Consider the following 23,873-nt stretch of genomic DNA (forward strand, 5'->3'; position numbering starts at 1 on the left):
AGCGCAAGCCCCCAAGTGCATTAGGAAACCGTGTGCTTCTCCTGTGGCCGAGGGGGGACATGCTCACCTTACTCAGGAGCAGTGCCCCGTTTATGTACTTTCTACTCACATTCACAGCCCTGTCCCCCTCTTCTTGGAGAAAACACTGCAGTGACCTAGGTCAGCGTTTCTCCGCTGTGGACACACACTCCCGTCCAAGTTGGGGAATAGGAGCAGTTGTCCTGGAAGGACCAGTGGCCTCCCTCCCTTTTCAAGGCTCTTTCTTGGCTTCCTGCCACTTCTCTCTCCTGAAATGTTGAGAGGCTTTCCACAGACCTCTGCACTGATTCCCGTGGCACCTTCAGCTTGTGAGATGGCACCCTTGCTTCTTCTTTTTGAATCATTACGTGACATGGTCTTGAGGAGTTTATAAGAGCATGTGAGGAGACCTCATGTGAATGTGGGGGTCAGAGATTTGAGAGTGGCTATAAGGTCTGAGTGAGTTCTATGACTGTGCTCTGTGGAATAGTGAGAACGCTTTGCTTCTCCTTGGTATCAGCATTGTCTCTCTTGTCACCACCTAAGGCCATTGCTGATCATTTAAAGGGCCTGCATTTTCATGTCTCAGAATTTTAATATTTCTTTTCTTTTTTTCTTCCTCAGAATGAAATGGATGATGTTCCCTTCTTTGATATCCAACTGCCTTATGAGTTGGCAATCAATATATTTCAGTATCTGAACAGGAGAGAACTAGGAAGGTGCGCACAGGTAAGCTGTCAGGATTTCCTTGCGTGTGTAGTTCAAGTGTGGGAAGCTCCTCCGTAACAGAAGTGTACTTTACAGAATGACAGACTCCACAGAGTTAACGAATTGGATAGCAGCTTTACTTGAAGGAAAGCAACCTTGAACTTCAATGATCGTGTTCCACATCCCCACGTGGTGTTGATCTTTTCGTGACCCAGAGCTGCGTTCCTCCTGCAGTCTGAGTTATGGCTGCCCCGTGGCAGCGTGCTCAAGGCTGACAGCACCGTGCTCGCCTTTCTGAGCTCACCAGAGCTGTTAATGTCCTCACTGTTTCTGATGCAAAGTTGCGAGGCCTTGGTTCAATCAAGCCAGTCGCTAGGTTGGGAGCTGAGGGTCAGCCTGGGGACAAAACAGTGACATCATGTTCCACTGTACGGTCCAAATTACCCTTCAGACACCCGAATCCCATGCAGGAAGGCGAGAGGCATGTGAGAACTGAGACCCACCGAGGGAATTGCAGATCAGCGTCCCCCATCTCGTGCCTGCTCTGGGCCACATGCCGGTGGAGTGGGATGGTGGCAGATAGTTTAGGCTAGACTGTATTGTGTGCACGAATCACAGCGGGTCTGGATAAAACAGTTTCAGGTTCAGGAGGTCTGGGGTGTGGCCCACCCTAGTCTGCATTTCTACCAGCTGAAGCCAGTGTGGCTTTGGCCATCCTTTAAGAGGCAAGCATTTATGCCATTAAAGTTAATCTTGTATTCTCTTCTTGGTGAAGAGTGAATGTGATTTCTGATCATTTAGCTTTTCATGGACAGTTGTGTTGCCCAGAAGACACTGGAGTATCCATGGCCCATATCAGCCAAAGAAGTAATCTGTTTAGTGGTTACCGTTTCCCATCTCTAGATCCTATAATGTGTTGACACAAGTCTCTAAACCTTCAGGAGAAAGAATTTGGTGAAACTGGGTGGTAGGAGGGACTTTCCTGGAGGTCCGATGGTTAAGACTCCACACTTCCACTCTGAGGGATGCAGATGCTACATGTTGGGCAATGTGGCCAAAAAACAAAAGACATTAAGTGGTAGGAAAGCTATACGTTAAAAATCCAAAACACTGCCGTAAATGTGAAGTTAAAAATATTAAGGCAGTTTGAGAGTGGTGAAAACTGTGCCCAAACTTAGACTCTTGAGCTGGCTGACCCATGGCAGTTCAGTGATATGACAACAGAATACAAGACAGTTTAGAGAGTTTCTGGTTTTACTCTGTTTCCCTATTATGATTTTACCCTGTTATGAAGCAGTTTGCTTAATCAAAATGTTTTTCTACTTAAATATGAATTTGAGAAAGTTTTCAGGAGTTTTGATTGCCACAGCATCCGTTAAAAGGGGCTGTGGGCTAATATTTTTTGATGGAGAGTGTGGAAATCTTTAGGAAGAAATTATTCAAAGGGTAAAATTCACAAAATAAAAATCTTTGCAGTATAAACTATGCTCAGAGCCTTTCGATTGCATTAAGTAAGAGTACCTACATTGTCTTCTTTCCCTTGGCAGTTGGATTTATTATATTCTAACTTTACATATTGGCCCTATCCCAAGAATTGAAAACAAGGGCGTAGCTAAGTGAATCCAACTCCTGGATTTCAGCTGGATGCTGTTAGCTGAAGCTTTAGAACAGAGTCTAATAGCTTGCTTTCCACAAAGTCAGCGTTCAGTGATAAAATCTTCATTCTTGATAGCGAGCTGCTGTTTAAGGAATCATTTCTTTTAACATTGCTTTTTGCTCTCCCGCTTTGAAGAGGGCCATGTGGCTTTCACACCTGCTACTGCTTTTCTCATCCAGAGAGTTTATCAGTGGAAAGATAGGATCTGGTGGAAGAAGAGATCCCCCTTTTGGTACAGTGGGGCTGCATTCCAGGGTAGATTGGTTATGCTGGTGAGATTATTCTGCAGGTGTGAACAGTTTAATTTGTAACACAGTAGTCCAATTGTCCACCAGAATTCTTCCTTCTCAGGCCAGTTGGATTTGTATTTTTGTTGTTGTTGAACCTAATAGAAAATATCCCTAACCAGAACCCCTGAGGTGGCTGTCATCTGTGAAGCCAGGGGTTTTTTTTTTTGTTTGTTTGTTTTCTGAGCTTTTGCACGAAGAGGACAATGGATGGCCAGTAGTTTGTAGATTTGGCTTTTTTTTTTTTCAAGCATTAAAATAAAACCCCAAAGTAATAAAAATAAGTAGCATTTTCATTTGTTTCTCATGGAGTTTTTATTTTTGAAACAGGGGAAGGGGCCTTCTGTTCAGTGGAACGTCCTGCTGCTTTATGATTTTATTTTAGAGGGGCTAGCTCTCTCCGTCATGCTGTTTTCCTCTGGTTCTCTTTTAATCTAGCCTCCTTGGGATTTGAGTGAAATTGGTTGGGCCAGTTATGGGGAATTGGCACCATGAACTATAGTGTGCCCTTGGAGAAAACCTGTTTGCTTAGATCTTTATGCCAAATTGGTAACTGACTCACAGTAAGGAACCCTGGTTGGGGAGGACTTCTGAGATTTCATTATGCCACAGACTTGGAGAATTGATTTGGCTCTGACTTTGTCTCCTTTCTGCTTTGTGAGGCTTGATGCTTCAGAGCTGAAGTCCCCCCACGTTAGTCTGTGACCCTGTGGACTCTGAATACTGACCTCCCTAGCCTCTTGCTGTCCATACCTGGCCCTCAAGGGGTTTATATCTCTGTGGGAGAGTCTCAAGCTGAGATGTCTCAAACAGTGTGGCTTTTCATAAGCAGTTATGCGTGGGACAGCTCATTTTGCAGTTTATCATTTTGCTACTTATAATTTTATGTTCTTTGTATGCATGTGTGTATGTCCACAGAATTTCCAATCTTTCCAACATAATATTTTAAAATGGGTAACAATGACGGAATTGTTGACTGCAGAATTACAGAATTGTTTGTTTTTTATGAGAAAAAAGTAATTGTGCTGTTATATTACTGGATAATTCTAAGGAGTAAAGGTTTTTAAGTATGTACACTTTAAAACACTTCAAAAGTAATTTTAAATTCATAGGAAGTTTCAAAATACAGTGCAGAGAAGTTCTGTGTACCCTTCCTCCAGTTCCTCCATTGTCAGTGTCTTGGAAAATTGTCCCATGGTATCAAAACCAGGGATTGACATTTGCAAGGTCGACAGAGCTTATTCAGATTTCACCAGTTTAACACACACTTATTTGTGTGTATTTGGTTCTGTGTGGTTTTATCATGTGTGTAGATTTGAGTGACCACACTGTCAAGATACAGAACTTTCATCACAAGAATTCCTGCTAGTCTTCTATAGCCACACCCTTCCCCTTCACTACCCCTGGAAACCGTGAATTTATTCTCAATCTCTGTAATTTTATTTTATTTAAACAATTTTTAGAGATTTCATTTTTTAAAAATTTTATTTATTTTTAGCTGCAGTGGATCTTTGTTGCTGCACGGGCTTTTCTCTAGTTGCGATGAGGCGGGGGCTACTCTCGAGTTACACAGGCTTCTCACTGCAGTGGTGTCTCTTGTTGTGGAGCAAGGATTCTAGGGCTCTTGGGCTCCGTAGTTGCGGTTCATGGGCTTAGTTGCTCCATGGCATTGGGATTTTCCCGGACCAGGGATCAAACCCATGTCTTCTGCATTGGCAGGTGGATTCTTTATCATGGAGCCACCAGGGAAGCCCTGTAGTTTTATTTTTTCATTTTCAGATTTAACATATATTTTAGTTATGTGTATTTCCTAATGTGTAATTTTAGCAGTAGAGCTGCAAAGGCAAAAAGGTCATGCTTTTCAAGTAAAACGTAGAAAAATGTGCTTAAAGAATGTAATCAAGAAAAACAGGGAAGATGGATGGAGAGGTTAAAAAATAAAAACTTAAGATTTATGATGAAAATTGGCAAGCAAGAAGTAGGTGTTACCAAAATAAAGAAGTAATTCTGGAACTAAAGCCTGGTCTATTAGATTATGATATTTCAAGTTTCAAGGAAAATGTGATCTTATGATGTTCCCAGATGTCCAAATAGGAGAAACTAAAACCCGACTTTTTCTAGCTGCAGATCTTAATGACATGTTTAAAAGTTGGAGATTCAGAGCCAAGCGCCCTGAGTTGATTTTTCAGAGCAGAAATGATGATGAGGACCTGCGGTTGCTGGCACGGTTCCCTTAGTTCCTAACTTCACCTTTGCCCCCAGACTTCTCTCAGGGAGGCTCCTGTGCACCTGACACCCAAGCACCTACAGGCGTTTCCTTTTAATTTGCCAGGTTGCAATGGCTGCTGCCTCTACATGGGATTAGGGAAAAGCAGAGCAGCTCCAGAAGGAAGATGGGGAGCTCGATGAAACAGGGAGAGTGAAGTGTTGATAATCATTTGAACGGAGTTGGGGGGGAGCTTGAGAGTTGTTTATACTGTTTACTTTTTTGTGTGGTGGACATTTTCCATATTAAAATTTGAAAGAGAAAAAAAAATCAAAAAGCAAGAGATTATACTGGAATAAGAAAGTCAGAGCCTTCTGAGGACAGCACATGCCAGGAGCTGACCTTTGAAAATAAAAACAATCCAGTTTTTTTAAGTGTTAAACAGTGTTGGACTCACTCTTCTCATTCAGTCATTTATGCAGGGCCTGCTGTGTGCCATGCATGTACCATTCTAGACAGTGGGTACAGCAGTGAACAAAACAGAAACCCCATTCCCCCCACCTTTTAGAAAACTTTACGATTATGTGCAGTAAATACAGCATTGAATATAGAGTATATCAGGTGGTGGTAAGTGCTGTGGAGAAGAGAGACCAGCAGAGACGATGTTGGGGTTGCACTTCTAAGTATTGGGAAGATGTCACAGAGAAAGTGGCCATTCTGCAGAGACTGAAAGGAGGGAAGCAGGAAGCTGGACGGGTCTCTAGCAGAGGCGAATCACAGGCACAAAGGCCTGGAGGTGAGTGCAGCTGTTGTGTTTGAGAACAACAGGAAGGTCAGAGTTGGCTAGACTGTGGTAACTGAGTATCGGCCTCCCAGAGATGTGCATGTGCTCGTCCTCAGACCTGTGATGTAAATGTGTTACCTTTTGTGGTAAAAGGACCTTTGCAGATGTATGTTAAGGATCTTGACATGGAGTGATCTTGGGTTATCCAGGTGAGTTCAGTGTAATTGCAAAGCTCCATAGCGGGAGGCAGGAGGTCAGCGAGAAGAGGAGATGCCATGTTTCTGGCTTTGAAAATGGAGGAAGGGGCCCCAAGCCAAGGAATGTAGGTGGCCTCTCAAACCTGGAATAGGTAAAGAAACAGATTGTCGCTTGAAATGTCCAGAAGGAATGCAACCTGGCTGCCAACACTTTTATTTTTTATTTATTTATTTTTTGGCTGGGCCATGCATCCTGTGGGGTCTTAGTTCCCTGACCAGGGATTGAACCCCTGCCCCTTGCAGTGGAAGCATGGAGCCCTCATCACTGGACAGCCAGGGAATTTCCCCAACACCTTGATTTTAGACTTTTGACCTCCAGAACTGTCAGAGAATATATGTGTGTTATTTTAGGCCGTAAGTGTGATAAGTTGTTAGAAGATCAGTAGGAAACTAATACAAGACTAATACAGTGAGTGGACAGGGCTAAGAGAAGCTGAAAGAAAGAAAGAAAGAAAGAAAGTGAATTCGCTCAGTCATGTCCGACTCTTTGTGACCCCATGGACTGTAGCCTACCAGGCTCCTCTGTCCATGGAATTTTCCAGGCAAGGGTACTGGAGTGGGTTGCCATTTCCTTCTCCAGGGAAGAGAAGCTGAGATGGTCCCAACTGGAAAGACACTTAATCTGTGGAACTTGAATAAAAGGAATTTGAACTTGGGTTCTGAATGAGATGGGAAGCCATTGAAGCGTTTTAATCTGAGGAGTGATAGGTCTGACCTGTGTATTAAAAGGGATCGTTTGGACTGCCATGTGGAGAATACACTGAGGGACAAGACCTGCGGCAAGGAGATCAGTTTGAAGGCTGCCAGGAGCACACGATGGGGCTTCCCAGGTGGCGCTAATAGTAAAGAATGCCTGTCAGTGCAGGAGACTCCAGAGTCTCTGGTTTGATCCTGGGGTTAGGAAGATGGCCTGAAGTAAGAAATGGCAACCTGCTTCCATACTCTTGCCTGGAAAATTTCACGAACAGAGGAGCTAGAGTCCATGGGATTGCAAAGAGTTGGACACAACTGAGCACACACACGCACACAAGAGCCCATGATGGTTTGGATCAGGACTGGCTGGTGGAAGTGGACAGAATCAGGGTTGCTGATGTGTTGGATGTGGGGAGAGAAAGAAGCGTCAACAGCACTCCAGGGTGTTTGGCCTGAGCAACCAGGGGGTGAGGTTGCCATTACTGATGGAGGGGAAAGTGGTGGGATGAGCAAAGATCAATGCTTGAATGTAAAGCTGCAGGTGAGTTCTGGGTTGCACTCAGGACTGAAGATGTAAATCTGGAAGCTGTCAGCACATGGATGATATTTAAAGCCAGGAAACAACTAGCTCACCAGGGACAGGAGTGTAGATGGAGGAGGAGATTGGGGGACTGAGCCTGGTACACCACAGTGATTAGATTATAAGCAGACGAAGAAGGTAGTACCTGTGAGGTGGGAAGAAAACCCAGTGTGTGTAGATTCTGAACCAAGGAAGAGAATTTTACAAGGAGGCGAAGGTGATCCAATGTAATGAGTGGTACTGTGAGTCAGCCGAGAGGAGGACTGAGAAGTGACTCCTGGATTTAGCAGCTGGACATTAGCAGTGTTCTCCCCAGGTGGATTTCTTACCTCATTGCTTGACTGGAACAATGACACTTTCCCCTGTTGTGGGCCCCACTGGTAACCTTAATCCAGGCAGAGTTAATAAGCTAGTTTTTGAGCCAAGGGCTTCTTTTTTTTTTAATGCTGCAATTCATAGTGGTGCTATAAAGCAAAATGCTGGAGACACTTTTATTAGCAAATTCTTGCAGCTGAGGCTCACTCAGTGGGGCTTTTACTGGGCAGGGCCAGTGCAATCTCAGTGTGTTAAAGAAAGACCATTAGGCCTTTGGAAAATGCAGACTTGTAAACTTTCTAGATTTAATGTGACTTAAGAAATCAAAACAATTAGATTTCCTTTTGATGAGACTCGAAAATTTACTTGTGAAAGTTTAGCTAGGTCTGTTTTTTGTTGATTTTTTTCCCCTTTCGGGCTTAAAAGAAATTCTTAAAGCCTGTCATTTTTGTTTTCCTTTAAAGAATAATAAAAAGACAACCCTCCCTTTACAGTTTGCTAAAGAAATTGTTGGCATGTTTCGGTGTTTAATACCTAATTGTAAGTACAATCCTGATCCCTTTTTGGAAGTTATTCTCACCTCTGATCTTTTATAAATCCCTCAAAGAGCTTTACTGTTTGTTATCCAGGGTTTAAACTTTATCCTGAATATTATTTTCTATAAAAGAAGCCCAGTGGTTTGAGGGTTAGTGGTGGGATGATGCACCAAAACATCAACTTTTTATTCTTGGGTTTTCATCCCATAACCCTGTTGTACAGATTTCAGATTGTGTTATTTAAGACAACTTGGCATTTTCTTTGAAGCTGATATATATAAAAAAGTTTTCAGCTCTCAACTTTTATAAGGCCTGACATATTTGAGAGCTCTTGAAAGCCTCTGAAAAGTTTCTCTGTTTTAAAGTGGCTGACCTTTGTACAGTTGAGTATGGGTAGAACCTCATCTAGAATGTTGAGTTTAATTGGGATATTCTAGTTTGTAATCAGTGAGAGCCGAATTTGGATTCTCCTGAGATGCTGATGATTCACTGGCTCCATCTAACAAAGTGCAACCTTGTGGCTAATTTTTAGACTCCAGAATTACAAAGATTACCCCCCTTGTGATGCAGCCTAACTCTGAGAGACTGGAACTTTTCTTTCTAGCTTCCCCAGCCATGGGGAGGTGGCCCCCACAGGTGGCACATCTGTGGGGTGTTACCTGCCTGCACAGGGTGTCAGGTTGGCAGGTTAAGGTGGAAAGTGGATGAGAATTGCTGGCCTTAGTGCCTGTTGTGTGGTTAGCGCCCGACATGTGTTTTAATCTATTGACCGACAGCACATACCAGTGTTCTCTAAGGTGACTTCTGGAGGGCACTAGGCTTTTGAGACACTCCTTGTTAGAAAAGTTCAGGAGCCAGATATGTTCGAGAAACACAGCTTCTTATATCTCCTTCTTAGAGATAGGCAGCACATGTCAGTCTATTAAAAGCTCTGAGAAGTTCTCACAGTGAAGAGTCCTGCTTAGTTGTGTTTAAACCAGTGTTCTCCAAACTTGTGTGACCGTAGAATCCTTTTGATTTGTATTTGTTTGTTTAATCTAGCTGTGCTGGGTCTTCATTGCGTCACATAGACTTTTCTCTAGTTGTGGAGTATGGGCTTCTCTAGCTGCAGCGTGAGGCCCTAGTTGCCCCTTGGCATGTGGGATCTTAGTTTCCTGACCAGGGGTTGAACCCATGTCCTCTGCATCACAAGGCAGATGTTTAACCACTGAACCACAGGGAAGTCCTGGGAATCCTTTTCTAAAGTTAGGGAGCTGCTATTCTACTGAATATGCTTTGGCAAGTGCTGTGTAGTGTGTAGTGAAATAATGACTTAGTTACTGTGAGTCTCTCATCTGGTAGTTACATTTCATAATTTCTACAATGTTTTACATTTTATAAGTTTTACTAATAAAAGGGCTGATGTATCCCACGGATCAGAGTAAACTGCTGTGTGTTCAGGTTAGTTAGCTCTCTGTGCCTTTGAGAAACCATGAGGGTGTCTGTGTGTTCACCCTTATTTTATACTTTATTTAATCCTGAATTCCAGGAGCCTATGGGAGAAATACTGTGCTCTGGAGCTATTTGAGTTGTTGTCTACCTCCGTCACAGCGGACGTTGGTCTGTCCCTGTCTGTTCTGCCTGATTGACTAGTGCTGAGACTCCCTTTGGCACAGACAGATGGACAGACACCACCCAGTGTCATGGACAGGCTCAGCTGTGGACCAGACATGCCAAAAATAAAACCATGGTGTTCTCGCTAGTCAGAACTGGGACTCCAGTGTTATTGAGTCATTATCCTATTCTTTATTGCCTGACCACTTGTGATCAGATGAGGGTTTGTTTCCCCGATGCCCTTATGGCTAAGATGGAGAGGTGTGGGATGACAGTGTGGTTACGTGGATTTGTAACTGATGCTGTGGCCATGCCCAGGGTGGGCTGCTTAATGGATCCCCTGTCAGCCTGGGAGGAGGGCTCTAGTGCTTTGCCATGGGCTCTGTCCTCAGCCCCATCCTGGTTAATTTTTTTAAAATAAGACATGAAGGCCCACAGACTGTATTTTGCAGATGACTTGCGTAAAGGAAAAGGAGCATACATATAAAGGATGGCAGAATTGAGATGCAAAGATGATACAAAATGCTGGGAGTGGGTATGTGTGATCAACTGGAATTTAAAATGAATAGAAAGTTTAGAAAGCTAAGAATTTAAGACATGATAGTGTGAGAGTAAGAAATGGATTTTTTTTTCTTTAATTACAGTTGGTGTTTAAGAAGACTGAAGATTGATAAATTTAGATTACTATTGGGGAGAAAAGGATGTGGATTTGGAGAGATACATAGGAGTCTTAAGCTTATTGGTAATATTTCTTAAGCAGGGTGGTGTGTCCATGGGTGTTTGTAATATATAACTTTGTCTGCCTTAAATATTTATTAAAATAAATGGACTCCAGAAGCTCTGGACTATGAGTTCTGCATTGTATCTTTAAGTGAAGTAGCAAATTAGTATCTGATAAAATCCTTCTGTTCATGGTACTTGAAAGTTGTGTATCTGGGATATTGTTTAGTCCAAGAGTACCACATTTGAAGAGGGACAGTGCAGACGCATAAACATGAGGGTACATTTCAGAGGTAATGAATATGGGAGCTGGTTCTGTGACAGTTAGTTGAAGGAAATGTGTGGTGTTTAGACCAGCGAAGAAATAACTCCGGGGACACGTGATGGCTGCCTGCAGTCACTTAAGGAACTGTCAGTGTGTCTTTTTTGTTCCTCTTTTCCGATATTATTATCTTCTTTTGTGTTAGATATTTTTCTAGCATACCATTCTAATTCTCTTGTTTCCTGTACCATATTTTGGAGTTGTTTTCTTAATGGTTGCCCTAGGGGTTACAGTGAGCCTCGTAAAACAATCTAGTTTTGACTGATACCAACTTAATTCTGATAGTACAACCAAAGTGCTCCAGAATAACTATATTCCCTCTCTTTTCTTTGTACTATTATTGTGTACAAATTCTATCTTTATAAGCCCATCAACAGTTTTAGGCTGTGTCTTTTTAATCAAATGGAAGACAAGGGATGCAAGTAAAAGTACATTTATTCTGTCTTTTATATTTACCTTTTTAGTGATGTTTACTTGGAAAATAAAGTATATTTCCTTTCAATTCAGCCTAAAGGACTGCCTTTAGACAGTCAAAATATGGTATTTAGTATTTTTTGTAGGGCAAATCTACTACAGATGAGTTCTCTTATTTTCTGTTTATCTGGGAATATCTTAATCTCTCCTTTTATCTTTGAAGGACCGTTTTGGTGGATATGGATTTGTTGACTGGCAGTCTCTCTCCAGCAGTCTGAGTGCGCTGTGCGCCGCTGCTTTCTGAGTTCCGTGATTTCCGAGGCGAAGTACAGAGTCCCTTGTACATGAGTCTTTCTGTAGATCCTCTCAAGATTCTGTCTCCAGCTTTCAACAGTTTACCTGTGTCTAGGTGTGAGTCTCTGAGTTTATTCTTCATGGAGTTTGCTGAGCTGCTTTGCTATGCAGATGAATGTTTTCCCTCAAATTTGGGGGAGTTTTTGGCCTTAATTTCTTCAGGTGTCCTTTCTACTCCTTTTTCTCTTTCCTTCCCCATCTGGGACTCCTCTAATGCCTATATTGGTCCACTCAGATGGTGTCTCATGGTTCTCTGAGGCTCTGTTAATTTTGTTCATTTTTTGTTTTTTGATCTTTTTCTTTCTCAGTATGGAAAATCTTAATTGACCTTAAATTTTCTGATTCTTCTTCTAGTTCAAATCTGTTGTTAAGCCCCTTTAGTGATTTTTTGTTTGTTTGTTTCAGTTATTATACTTTTCAACTATAAAACTTCTATTTGGTTCTTTAAAAGAATAATTTCTATCTCTTTATCAATATTCTGTACTTTCTGAGACATTGTGCGTATATATTTATTTCTTTAGACATGCTTTCCTTTAGTATTTTGAATATATTTATAACGGGGTGTTCCACTCCCCAGGTTTTCCTTTTAAGTCTTTTGATCAGCCTCCTTTTAGCCCTGGTTGGTAGTGCCATGTCAGGCAGCTGCACTGTTAAACAGTAGTCCCTTATTTTTTCTGACAAATGCCCTGGACATAGGACAGAGTTAGATCTAAGTCAGATCAGGTGAAGACAAGCCTTGAGAACAGAGCTTTCTAGCAAGCTGCCAGATAGGCCAAAGAGTGACAGTTCTCTGGGGATGGTACTTCTGGAGAGCTGTAAACCCATTTGGCCTCTCTGGGAGTTGCGAGACCTCTGGTTTTTACAGCTACTGTAGTTGGAGGCTGTTGGTCTTTAAGGCTACCATGGAGCTGGAGGACGAAGATGGGATTAATGCAAGTGAAAACAACACAAAGGTTGCTATTCTTACTAAGATTCAGCCGTTTTCCCTGAGTTAATGTTCCTCAGAATATTATAAGCTTTTAGTTAATTTCTGGAGCTCTGAAAAAGTTGATTTTTGACAATTTTCGGCAGTATTCTTGTTGCTGCTTTGGAGGAGCAGATTTTCGGCCATTTTCACTCTGTAGTTAGAAAGTTAACTCCCTAGCAGCACTTCACCAAGTGAAGCACCCTTGTGTAATGAAATCTGCAGGCACATGCTGTGTGCTCTCTCTCACTGTGTCTTGTGTTCTGTCTGCTTATCTGAGTATTTGATGTCTTGGAGTAGCCCCAAGGGAGTGTTATGGAGCGCAGGTTACTGAGAACCACTGGTCATGACTTTATTAGAAGTGAGGCTCAGCCTTTGGGTGGGCAGCAAGCAGAATGTGTTGCAGACCTCAGATCATGTGGCTCTGCTGCATCAGTGTCTCATTTTGCCAGCAGAGTCCATCCTTGACAGTCTGCCCAACTTTGTACAGTAAATCTCATGAAGAAAATCCATCATTTCCCAAAGTTAGGCTTGGAAGACAAAGCTCTTAATGGCTAAAATGGCCCTTTCCTCTGGATACTGTTGGGATTTGAAATCCAGTCCAGATATAGTGTTCATTTCTCTCTATCAGATCTTATCATCCTAGTTAATAGCTTGCCTTTTCTGTTGAATATTTTTTATTTACACACTTAAAATCTGAGTTTTCACACATAAAATGAATTTGAATTTCTCACATAACCAGAAGTTTGGGTTATGGATATTAATTTTATCACAGCTTTTTACTTCAGAGGTCATCAGTGTCTAGCTCTATAAGATGGAAATAAAGTGCCTATTAGTAAAAAGCAAAGAGATTCTGTTCTGAAAAGCTGTGTTCTGTTAACATGTTAGTGTGTATTTTTTGTCTTTTACATATTTGTGTATTTTTCTCTTTATATCTTGTATTTACATGTGTATGTATGAAATAATTTAACCAAGTAGTCTAAAATGTGGCATTAGGTTGGTAGTACAGCAATTTTGAAATCTTGAAAAATAAAACTGGAAACATTTGCTTGTATTTTTTCGCCTCGGAGGATTTTGTTAATGAGACATTTTATACTGCCATAAACCCAGGGCAGTGATAAAGAAAGGTGTTGATTGATTTTTGGATGACAAGGGATGTCTCTAATTGCAGAACTTGATGTTTGTGTCACTTGGGCTGTTGTAGGTGAGCAAGACGTGGAAGGTAATTGCCGAAGACGAGGTGCTGTGGTACAGGCTGTGCCAGCAGGAAGGCCACCTCCCCGAAAGCAGCATCTCCGATTATTCTTGCTGGAAGCTCGTCTTCCAAGAGTGCCGAGCCAAGGAGCACATGTTGAGAACCAACTGGAAGGTAGGCAGTGGCCAGTACCATTATCTGCAGGGGAATTGCCTGCAGGGACCCAGAAATCCAAGCCCGGGATTAAACCCCAAGTCCCTCCAATTTCAGCCTGAGGTTCACTGCTGAAAGCAGAGAGAAGGGTGTGGTGAGCGTCCCTGCAGCTGTCAGTGACTTGTTGACCATTGGAGTATCTGCCCTCGTTTCCAGCCACCTATTTGGGAGCATCCTTTGTCCTCCAGGAGAGGAGATGAGCTTGAGATGCCAGTCATCTCTCTCTGATGGTTGGGGTGTTTGGAGTGGTACTCCGTGCAGCCCCCGTTTCACTGTTGCCTCTTCCTGGATGGACCAAGAAAGCATCACCTGAATACAAAAGAGGGGCTGAAGGTGCTCTTTCCAGTCAGTGTAAGAGGGAGATTACTAAGCGTCTCTAAGTACTGTCTTCCCTTCCCTCACATAACCTATTGGTGTGCTTCCATAACGTTTATCACTTCAGAGTCTCTACAGAAATATTAGATCACAGCTACGCATTTGCCCAGTGAAGTGTTTCTGTAGAAATCACTATCAGGAGCAGTGTTACATGGAGCTGTCTGAGACATGAGGAGACCGTAGCCTGGTGGCCATTTCTTCCCACCTGGGTGGCTGGATATTCAGGTGGAGGGAAGGGACGGAACTGGATTCTCTGTTCCCCTCCTGTAGAAGTTAGTCCTAATAGACTTTGAGATGAACAAGCTTTTGCTCATTACTGATGGTGACATACTGCCTATGTGCACATCTGTCCCCAGTCACTCCACAACCTGATTAGCGACCGTATTCCGTATTCTAGATCTGGGCAGTGTCACAGTTCCTAGCAAAGTCAATAAGAGCAGTGTTCCTTTAACTCGGCGCTTTTCAGCCCCGGCGCTGGCACCATCTGGGGCCAGATCGTTTTTAGTGAGGGCTGTCCTGGGCATTGCAGGATCTTCTGAGGCATCTCCAACCTCTCTCCAGTACAGGCCAGAAAGCATTCCCTTCCTTCCCCCAGCATTACCCTTGGTTGAGAGCCACCCTTCCAAAGAGATTTAGCACAGCCGTCCTTAAGCCATAAAGACACCTCCACCAAATAAAAGTCCCGCTGCCCCACCATGTGCATCCAGACCAGATGGAGGCCCCCTCTTTCCCTTTTGCTTGGTTAGGTCTGTGTGAAGGACATACGTGAGAGCAAACTTGCTGAGACAGGCTGGAGATAGGAAAGCCAAGGGTCTAACCCTGGCAGGAGGGGCCATAATTTAAGGAACGCTTGAGAGGGGGTTGTTCAGTCCAGGAAAGAAGGATGCTTTTGAGAGTTGTGAGCACAAGAGCTGGAGATACTCTGTGTACCATGGCTCAAGTTCATAAATGTCAGATCCTAAGGGAGAATGCAGCAGCTGAGTTCTTTGTGTGCTCCAGAGACAATGGGCATTTCCTAGGTGGTGCAGTTGGTAACCTGGCAGACTCCACCTGCCAGTGCAGGAGGTGCAAGAGATGCAGATTGAATTCCTGAGTTGGAAAGATCCACTGGAGAAGGAAATGACAGCCCCCTCCAGTATTCTTGTCTGGAGAATTCCATGGACAGAGGAGCCTGGTGGGCTACAGTCCATGGGGTCTCGAAAAGAGTCGGACACAACTGAGCACGCACACCTACATATAGCAGAGACGACGAGGGAGGGAAGCAGGTATGCCCTCCTCATCCAGGCCGGAGGGGGCAGAAGTGAAGGTCTGTAACGACCTGCCTCATAGCATCTGGAACTTGATGCCTGTGTACAGATTGCATACAGTTTAACTGAACATCTGTTTATTGTTTTTCTCTAACAAGCACAAAGCCATGTTTGGTAAGTGCTCAATAAGAGGTTGTTGCTTGAATGAACTGGAGTCAGACTGGAGGGAGGCTTTTCTTTGGAGCCTCTTGGGCCCACATCCCACACTGTTACCTGTAAGGACTGCAGAGGTCAAGTGTCAAGTGATGGCTGTTGCATTAACAGCAGTGATTCTGGAATGAAAGGAATCCTTATGAAAACAAGAAAGGTAGCAGACAGCATGGTGCCTTCCCGTCTCTCATGCGGAGCTGAGAGGAGCAGCGCTCTCCAGGCTGCAGTAAAGAGGACGGTCTGATGGTATCGGACGCTCCTCCCACAGGGCTTGGCCCGTGTCTGCGGCTCAGTTAGCCTTGACTTGGGCACACAGACACTGTGGTTTGGTGCTATCCCTGGTCATCCTCTGGATGGGTCGGGAAGGTGATTTGGTTTGGCATCTCCTAGGTCAGTGTCTGGGGAAACTCAGAAGGGACCCCAGGGTTCTCAGTACTTCACACGGTGGGTGACCTGTGAGTGCACAAACTTACCTGGACTTCAGAGCAAGGGTGAAACGGTGTTCCTCTTCCTGGTGTTTGCACACACTTGTTTCACAGTGGCGTGCTAGGGTCTCTGTAATCCAGAGGACCAGTGTGGGGCTGGAGCCCAGGACACAGAGGAAGCCACGTGACAGACTTAGTGGAGGCTGTGAGTGCACAGACCCTCTCCTTTGCTTTCACTGCCTGGTCTCTCAGAAGAGCTTGCTGTTCTTGTCACTTTGGCCACGGTCCTTGCACCGATGACTTTGGAGTCCGTCCCATGTCTCCACCAGCTGGACAGCCTCACCTGGATGTGTCCAGTTGTGTCCCTCAGCCTTGGACTCAGTTCTTGAGTTCAGTGCAATCACCAAGCGGATCATCTTACACAGAGTTTGGAGTTCAGCTGCTTAATAAATGTTGGTTTTAATGGAATGGATGTCATTATCTGTCTCCTAATAATATAGATAGTAATAGTAGCTACAATTTATTGGAAACTTGTGTGCTAAGAACTGTCCTTGGCACTTGTACTATTTCTGATCCTTGTGCTGATAATAGCAAAGGTGAAATTATGGATGGCTTGGTATTCTTCTTTTTTTAATTGAAGTATTGTTGACTTACAATATTGTGTTTCAGGTGTATAGCAAAGTGATTCAGTTATGTATTTATGTTTTTTAATGACTTGATATTCTTGAATACCTTTATGCATGCTTGCTTTTTCGCTTTGTCCCACCCTTCCCAACATCCCAAATGTAAATACTTCCTATACCTCCAGATTCCCTTTATTTAAAAAATAATTATTTGTATATATTTTGAATCAATAAATAATCATGCTACAATAAATCAATAGTCATCAAAGGGCATATACTGGAAAATACATCTTCCTCTTGCCTCTCTCCACCTACTTCAGGACCTACTGTGTTATGGGTTTTAGGGTTTCCTTTATATACCATTTCCATGAACCTCTGACCTCTCAATCAGAAATAATGTCTTCTTTCCTCCCCCCCCCACCCTAATTTTTATTTTGTTGTATATATGTTTTAATTTTATTCTGAGAGCACTTATAAGAGCTGTTACCAGGTAAAATACCATTAACTACTTTCTTTCCACCAAACTGAACTTTTTAAATACACTTTATGCATTTCTTCACTGGCAGCCTCTGCAGAGTGAAGTAGTTTACATCCTGTAATCCCCTAGAGGGTGGGTCAGTGTCTCACAGTCTAGTTCTGTTCAGTGTGTGCAGCTTATACGTGCTAGTAGCTTAACATACTGGTTGTCATCTGTGTCCTTTTGAGTCTCTTTAACTGTGGACACAGTCCATGCTGTAGATAACCCGCCATGGGATGTAGGTGAGAGTGAAATGCTTTGTCTCCCTGCCATCCCGAGAATAGTATAAACCACACCCATTTTCTCATGCAGAATCGCAAAGGCGCCGTGAGTGAGCTGGAACACATTCCCGACGCAGTTTTATGTGATGTGCATTCTCACGATGGCGTTGTCATTGCTGGGTAAGCGAAAACAGTTTTTCATTTAATACTCTTCATCCTAAGGTCTTTCACTTTTCACGGACCACCCTCTGCGTCTCAGCCACGTTATTCTACCTTTGGTAGCGTGTGCCTTCCTACTCACAGCCCGTGTGGAGACAAGACGGAGCTCCTGACTGTCCTCCAGTAGTCGAGGGCTCTGAAGCGAGCGGGGTGGGGCGGCTCTGTAATCCATTTGTCTCATATCTTTGGAGCTTTTAAATGACTCTTGTGGCATGTTATTGTGTTAGATTTTCATTAAGGCCAACAGTTTGTTCTTTATGAAGACATAAAAAATTCAAGCAAGAATAATAAGTGTTGGCAGAAACAGGTCCTATTCTTGATTTCTTGTTCTGAAGCCTTCATTAGGAGAAAGGGCTGTGGCCATACAGGTAATCTTCCTTCTCTGCCACACAGCTCATATTTGCAGTTAACTTGTCCTGAAATAGGCATTTTATTACGTATTTGTCTCCATTGCCGAGAAATTTAATTTTAGCTTCTGTGAATTTGGCTTCTGTTCCAAAAACCACTTTCATGAATTCTTCATGTTTTATCAGAGGGGTGTTTTTATGTGTTTCTTTAATGTATACTAAGGCAGTAACTTTCTTTTTGGATTAACAGTATGTCTTGAACTAGAGTCTCACGTTGTGTACCTAATGCCATAGAGACCAGGACATTTAAACTTCTGGGTCTGGATTGACTTTGGAGTGAGCCACCCAAAAGAGGTTTCTCCCTGGACGGACAAACAGAAAGAATCCTTGGACTTAACAACTTAGTCATAAGAGAGCCTTTTCCTTTTAAAGAAAACTCCTTCAGAAGCATTCCTTGAAGAGTATTGTTTGAATTGAAATTTCAAAGAGTCAGATTATTTTAATATTTTGTGGTTTCGTAGTACCTTTGTAAGAGTATTTTGCTTTAAACAGGTTATGCCTTAGGAGCAACACTTTCCTTTAGCTTGTGTTTTCCTGGCCGTGATATTGAGGTTAATGCCCTTCTCGGAAGTGCTATAGAACTGTTACTTTTAGAAAAATGAATGACTAGAAATCTAGAATTCTGTCCATCTAGTTACCAGTGTGGCACTAGGCTTCCTCCCCCATCAGTCAAGTGTGGGCCTGAGAGCTCATGCTAGGTGAGGTCCTCTTCACCTGCTAATTCTGAGAGTCCTTAGTAACTCCTAGAGGGACTGGGATCATTCTAGCTTACAGGGGTCTCCTGGTTAGAGGCCTTTGAGGACAGACTGTTGAGATTGAACTGAAAGTCATAAAAGGAATTGAAATAAGGAAGACGACTCTTGAAAGCCAATTTTGGATTTCTTATCCGGACGTGGACCTTACAAAAGGCAGCCTGTCCATGAGTCCAGATACCAGTCCTTCTTTCCCTGCCTCTGTGTTCCCCTGAGGCCTGCTCAGCGTCACAGATTATGCCAGCACAAGCACAGCAATGGCAGAGTTTTGTGGATCGATAAGATGGAGCTTGATCCGTGGGTCAAAGAGGCTCCTCACAGCCCCTCTTTCTAAGAGAACCTTATGCTGATGGCCTGGCCTCAGACACTTCAGTCTTGCTTGTATATACAGCATCTTGTGTTTATCATTAAAATTTTATCTGGTGGTTACGATGCTTGTTTTCTGGGTCAGATCTTGAATCCCTTTTCATTTGAGAATAGCGGTGTTTGCGGTTACCTCATTCTCAATCAATGTTGTATTCACCAGGCTTTCTGCAGTTATGTATCTCCAAGGAGCTTCTTAAAGAGACAGTGGCTACCCCACCATTTCTTTCTCATTTACTTCTCTTGCATTTCTCCTATTTTTCTTCTTCCTTTCCTTCTTTATGTAAGTGGAATCTGTTCAGAGGCTTAGTTTTATATATCTGCAGGTAACCTATGTCCCATGTTTGCATTTAAACCTGTTAAATTATATAATTGAAGATTCTGTTGCAGAATCTTTTACCAGCTTCTTCTCAGCTTTTCAGTCCTCTGTGTAGGTGTTCCTGGTTTGGAGTTGCATTGCTTAGACTTAGACTGATGTGTTTTACACGTAAAGGTAGAGTTAACCCAGTCTTGGTTCTGCCATAGTCTTCCATTTACGCAGAACCAGGGTACCCATCAAATGCTCATTTACTCATAAACTCTGAGACACTCGAGTCCCTGTCAAGTGAACAGGACATGGATGCCTCTCACCTGAGGCTTGTTTTACACCAGAGGAAAGAGACATTATTCTCAAAGCTTTTGATCTTTCCCTCTTGTCCATGAGTGTTTCCCTTCCTATCTCATGGATGATAATTTCCAATTACCTTTTCCTGATGCTTGGAGCCCTTTGAAATTTGTTTCCAATCTCCGTTTTTCCTCGTTACTCTTCCCAGGGTGCCTTTGGTTTTTCTCCCCTGTACAGTCCTAGTTACCTCTGACCATGTCTTTTTAAACTTGAGATGCAATTTACATACCATAAAGTTTACCCTGTTAATTGTGTAAGTCAGTGATTTTTACTACATTCATAAGGTTGTATAACTGTCCACCGTTATCTGATTGAACATTTTCATCACCTCCAAAAGAAACCTGGTCTCCCTTTTTTAAGGTCTAGCTCAAGTCTTGCTGCCTCCCACAGCTTCCATGGCACGCTAGCCTATTGCTTCCATGACGCACTAGCCTATTGCTTCCATGGCGCACTAGCCTATTAACTTTCACTGCCTCCCACGCCAGCATCTCCCCTTCGCATGCCTCCCAGGGAAGTGATTATCTGCAGTTCATGGGGCAGCTAACCACACAGCTTTGAGGCTTCACTGAAACATTTTTGTCTTATGTTGTTGTTTTATTTTTAAACTTTATAGTCATGTAAATTCCCAGTTAATTTGTAAGCATCTTTTAAAAGGAGAGGTGTTATATAATGTTTCATTAAGCTCCCTGTAGTAGTAATACATTTTTTTAATCTGAAGAAGAGTGTTAACACTTAATAAATTCCCTTCCCCTGACCTGTATACTACATGTTACACGGGAAACTGGAGGAATCCCTGATTTCTTTTGTTTGTTCTCTGATTTCCTGGTTCTTTTTAACTTAGAATCACACAATTTGAAACCTGGAAGGAACTTTAGAGATTCTCTTCTGAAATGCTCCTCTTATGTGAGGTCGTGGAGGCTCCCGAGGTCCAGGGAGTGGGGTCGAGGTCCAGGGAGTGGGGTCGACATGCGTGCCTTGCCCACCCCGCTGTGCTTCTGCAAGGGGCACGTGAGAGCCTGGCCCCTCGCTGCCATATCCAGCCCTGGCTCCTTGCTTGGATGGCCTGTCTATTATTACAGTGTCATTTTGTTTTCCTTTACGGCATTTATGGACCTTTCTTTTCTGTTAAAAATGAAAACAGTAGTAAGACCATGTTGTTTTTGCAAAACTATTAGAAAGTGGAGAAGAGAAAGCCGCCTGATTTCCAGCATGCTAGCACAGCTCCCATTATGGATTTTGGTGTGTGCCATTTATGTTTCTGTTTTCAAATGCATATTACTGGATTTAGGTGGCTGGATTTTTATCTTTTCCAGATTAAGGAATTATTTTAGGGACTTCCTGGCGGTCCAGTGGTTAAGGTTCCACACTTCACTGCAGGGAAGCTGGGTTCAATCCTGGTCAGGGAGTTAGGATCCCACATGCTGCATGGTATGGCCAAAAGAAAAAAAAAATATCTTAAAATGCCTTTAATAATCCTCAAGTTCTTTCCCATTTAACTTTTTGCCTTGGAGTCTCTAAACCATCCCTCAAACCCGCTCTCCTGAGTGCACCTTCCTGCTCTCGGTCAGTGCCGTGAATAACAAGAGCTGGCTCTTGTTGACTGTGCTCCTCTTAAAATGGTGGGGGCTGTGTATGAAAGAGTGTTTGTAACCACAGAGCCTGAAGACCACCAGTCCCAGCACCCAGGAAGCTTCGGGGCAGGCACGCACAGAAGGGAGAGCCCCTCACACTCTGCGCTCCCCGAGCCGCCTTGCTGCCTCTGTGACTCACAGCCCTCTGCTCGGATCCCCCCTCGCGCCTCTGTGTGGTGCCGTGTGGCTACCTGGCAGTGTGTGCAGCATCCCAAAAGATACCAGAAACAGTTTTTTTCTTTGCTATTGGAAGTCCTGTGACTGACAAAGTATGTGATTCAAACACAGCCTGTACGTAGACTTTTTTTACTGGCGAAGATTTCCCATTTCTTTAATAACCTGAGAGTAACTTGTGCTGAGAAGCCACCGGTCTATGTACATAGACCACCTTTCGCTGTCAGAGCTGAGCCTCTGTCTGCGTTTCCTCTGTGATCTGGTAGCGTTCCTGAGATGCAGTGAGGTTTAGTGTGTGCCTTCCTTGGGCTTAGAAGGAGGTGTTACCTGGAAAGTTGGTTGATAGTAAGTGGTTAGGAAGCGTGGTGCTTCTTTCTTTCCTTTTTTTATGGTGAGAGCTCTGAGAATTGTAGAATGTCTGTCAAATTACACATTTTATCATTGAGGGGAAAGACCAGAAGGGACGAGGCTGTGACAGCATCCCTGTCCTGTGTTGTGAGGCCCAGACAATCCTCTTTCTCCACAGTCACACCGAGAGGCACGGGTGTTGAAAACAGATGACATCATGAGTTCAGAAAGGTCACATTATAACCTGAGATGCAGGGCTAGGTATACTTTGCCAGAAATATGTTTGCTTTACTGCCATCTAGTGAAGGAGAGCATCTCAGGTAAAACTTGGAGGAGAAAGTCAACCAGGGGGCTCACTGGAGGCCTTGTGCCGGCCATTAAGCTATTAGCTCACCAGAAGCTTTTATCAGATGCCCAGGAGTACCGTCGTGTGTTTTGCAATAAACTCCCTCCTCACTGTTACTTAAGATTCGTAAGTCTGAAGCGTTTCAGTTTGCATAGGAAAGCACACTTTTCTATTCACATTGGAGGACCATTTCCCCCTCTTTCAGTTTAAAAAAGGTATCAAGTCCCCTTTTTGTGTCAAGGTTTTTCTCAATACTCCTAAATGCCCCCCCACCCCTCTTCTGTTTTCTACTATGGTGATCTGCCTTTTTAGGGTACGCTTCCTGTCTGTACTGAAAAGAATGGTGACTGTGTATCCGTGTCCCCCTCCCCCCGCCCCCCGCCAAATATGGTTGGAGGGAACTCTCTATCATTGAATGTCACCAAGTGTTAGCTGTCCTCTTTCCCTAAGAAGTGCTCTGTTGTCCCATTCGGTCTACATTGATTTCCCTCATCTCCATTCCCCTTGAGGCAAGTAAGACACAGAGCAAAACTGCCTACAGTCTCTAGCAGCCAGAGTGACCTCTGGCTGTTCTGGCTTTTATCATGACTAAAACTCTGTCGACATGACCTGGATAGTCAAGAGGGTTGCCAGTCTTCTGTAGCCATGAAGCAACATTTTGAGCTTCTAATCTATATATGTTAAATTGGATGTCTGAATCTCTGGGTTCACTTTGCCTATTGACACTTTTCTTGGAATGATATCATTGTTTATAACCAGGAACTGTTGGAAAATAATACTTCAGACATAAGCATGTGTCTAAGGTAAACTTGAAATGTCTTGGCTTTTAGCCATTTTTCCACCACTTTTCCCAATAATTACAAATGTCCCTTGGTATTGACCACAAACCATGCCAAAATACGTCTTTGATCTGAAGTAGTGTGTATTTGCCCTGAATTCTAGAATACTTTCTGTTCTGGAGCTGAAGACCTCAAGGTGGTGTTTCTAATATCCTACTAGCTTCATGTGAATGTATAAAAGTAGATAATATAATAGCTAGGATTACTTTGAGGCTCTTGAGATGATAGCAGATGCCTTGTAAATACAGATTGATGATAAAAATTGCCTTAGATAAATGTCACCCTGAATTTACACTTACTAAGGACTTGCTTTATCTTCCCCCTTAAAAAAAAAAAACAAAAACTCTTGACAGTTTTCCTTTCAACCTTCCATTATATAGATTTTGTGCTGCTGCTTATTATGACGTTGGACAATTTCCCATAAGGAATCCAATCATTACCCATTAGGGACCTCTTCTTAAAAATACTTTTTATTTATTTATTTTCTGCTGTGAGGTGTACATGCTCTTCTGGTAAATAAGTCTGAGGTAAGATATTGATAAGAGACCAGAAGAGAGCTTCACATTTATTATATCCTTAATGAAGGAGCTCTAGAATATCCTTAATAAATACTGGTGAACTCATGGCTGCATTTATCCATCTCGGGTTCTCCAAGGAATAATGGGAAGGGCCACAGCTACAATAACTCTGCATAAT

The 23,873-nt window shown here is 43.1% G+C and overlaps 1 protein-coding gene across 2 annotated transcripts in view; it reads left to right on the forward strand.

Annotated features, from left to right (window-relative positions):
• The window catches only part of FBXW8 (F-box and WD repeat domain containing 8), a 117,553-nt gene that overhangs the window by 17,033 nt on the left and 76,647 nt on the right, over nt 1-23,873 (forward strand). For both annotated transcript variants that reach the window (XM_081539705.1, XM_081539706.1), the window contains exons 2-4: nt 643-747; nt 13,613-13,777; nt 17,526-17,614. In XM_081539705.1, the coding sequence (XP_081395831.1) occupies nt 643-747; nt 13,613-13,777; nt 17,526-17,614 (359 nt within the window). The remainder of the gene's footprint in view (nt 1-642; nt 748-13,612; nt 13,778-17,525; nt 17,615-23,873) is intronic.

This window comes from Giraffa tippelskirchi, chromosome 11 (assembly GCF_054371585.1).
Source record: "Giraffa tippelskirchi isolate mGirTip1 chromosome 11, T2T-mGirTip1v1.2.pri, whole genome shotgun sequence".
Classification (NCBI taxonomy): domain Eukaryota; kingdom Metazoa; phylum Chordata; class Mammalia; order Artiodactyla; family Giraffidae; genus Giraffa; species Giraffa tippelskirchi.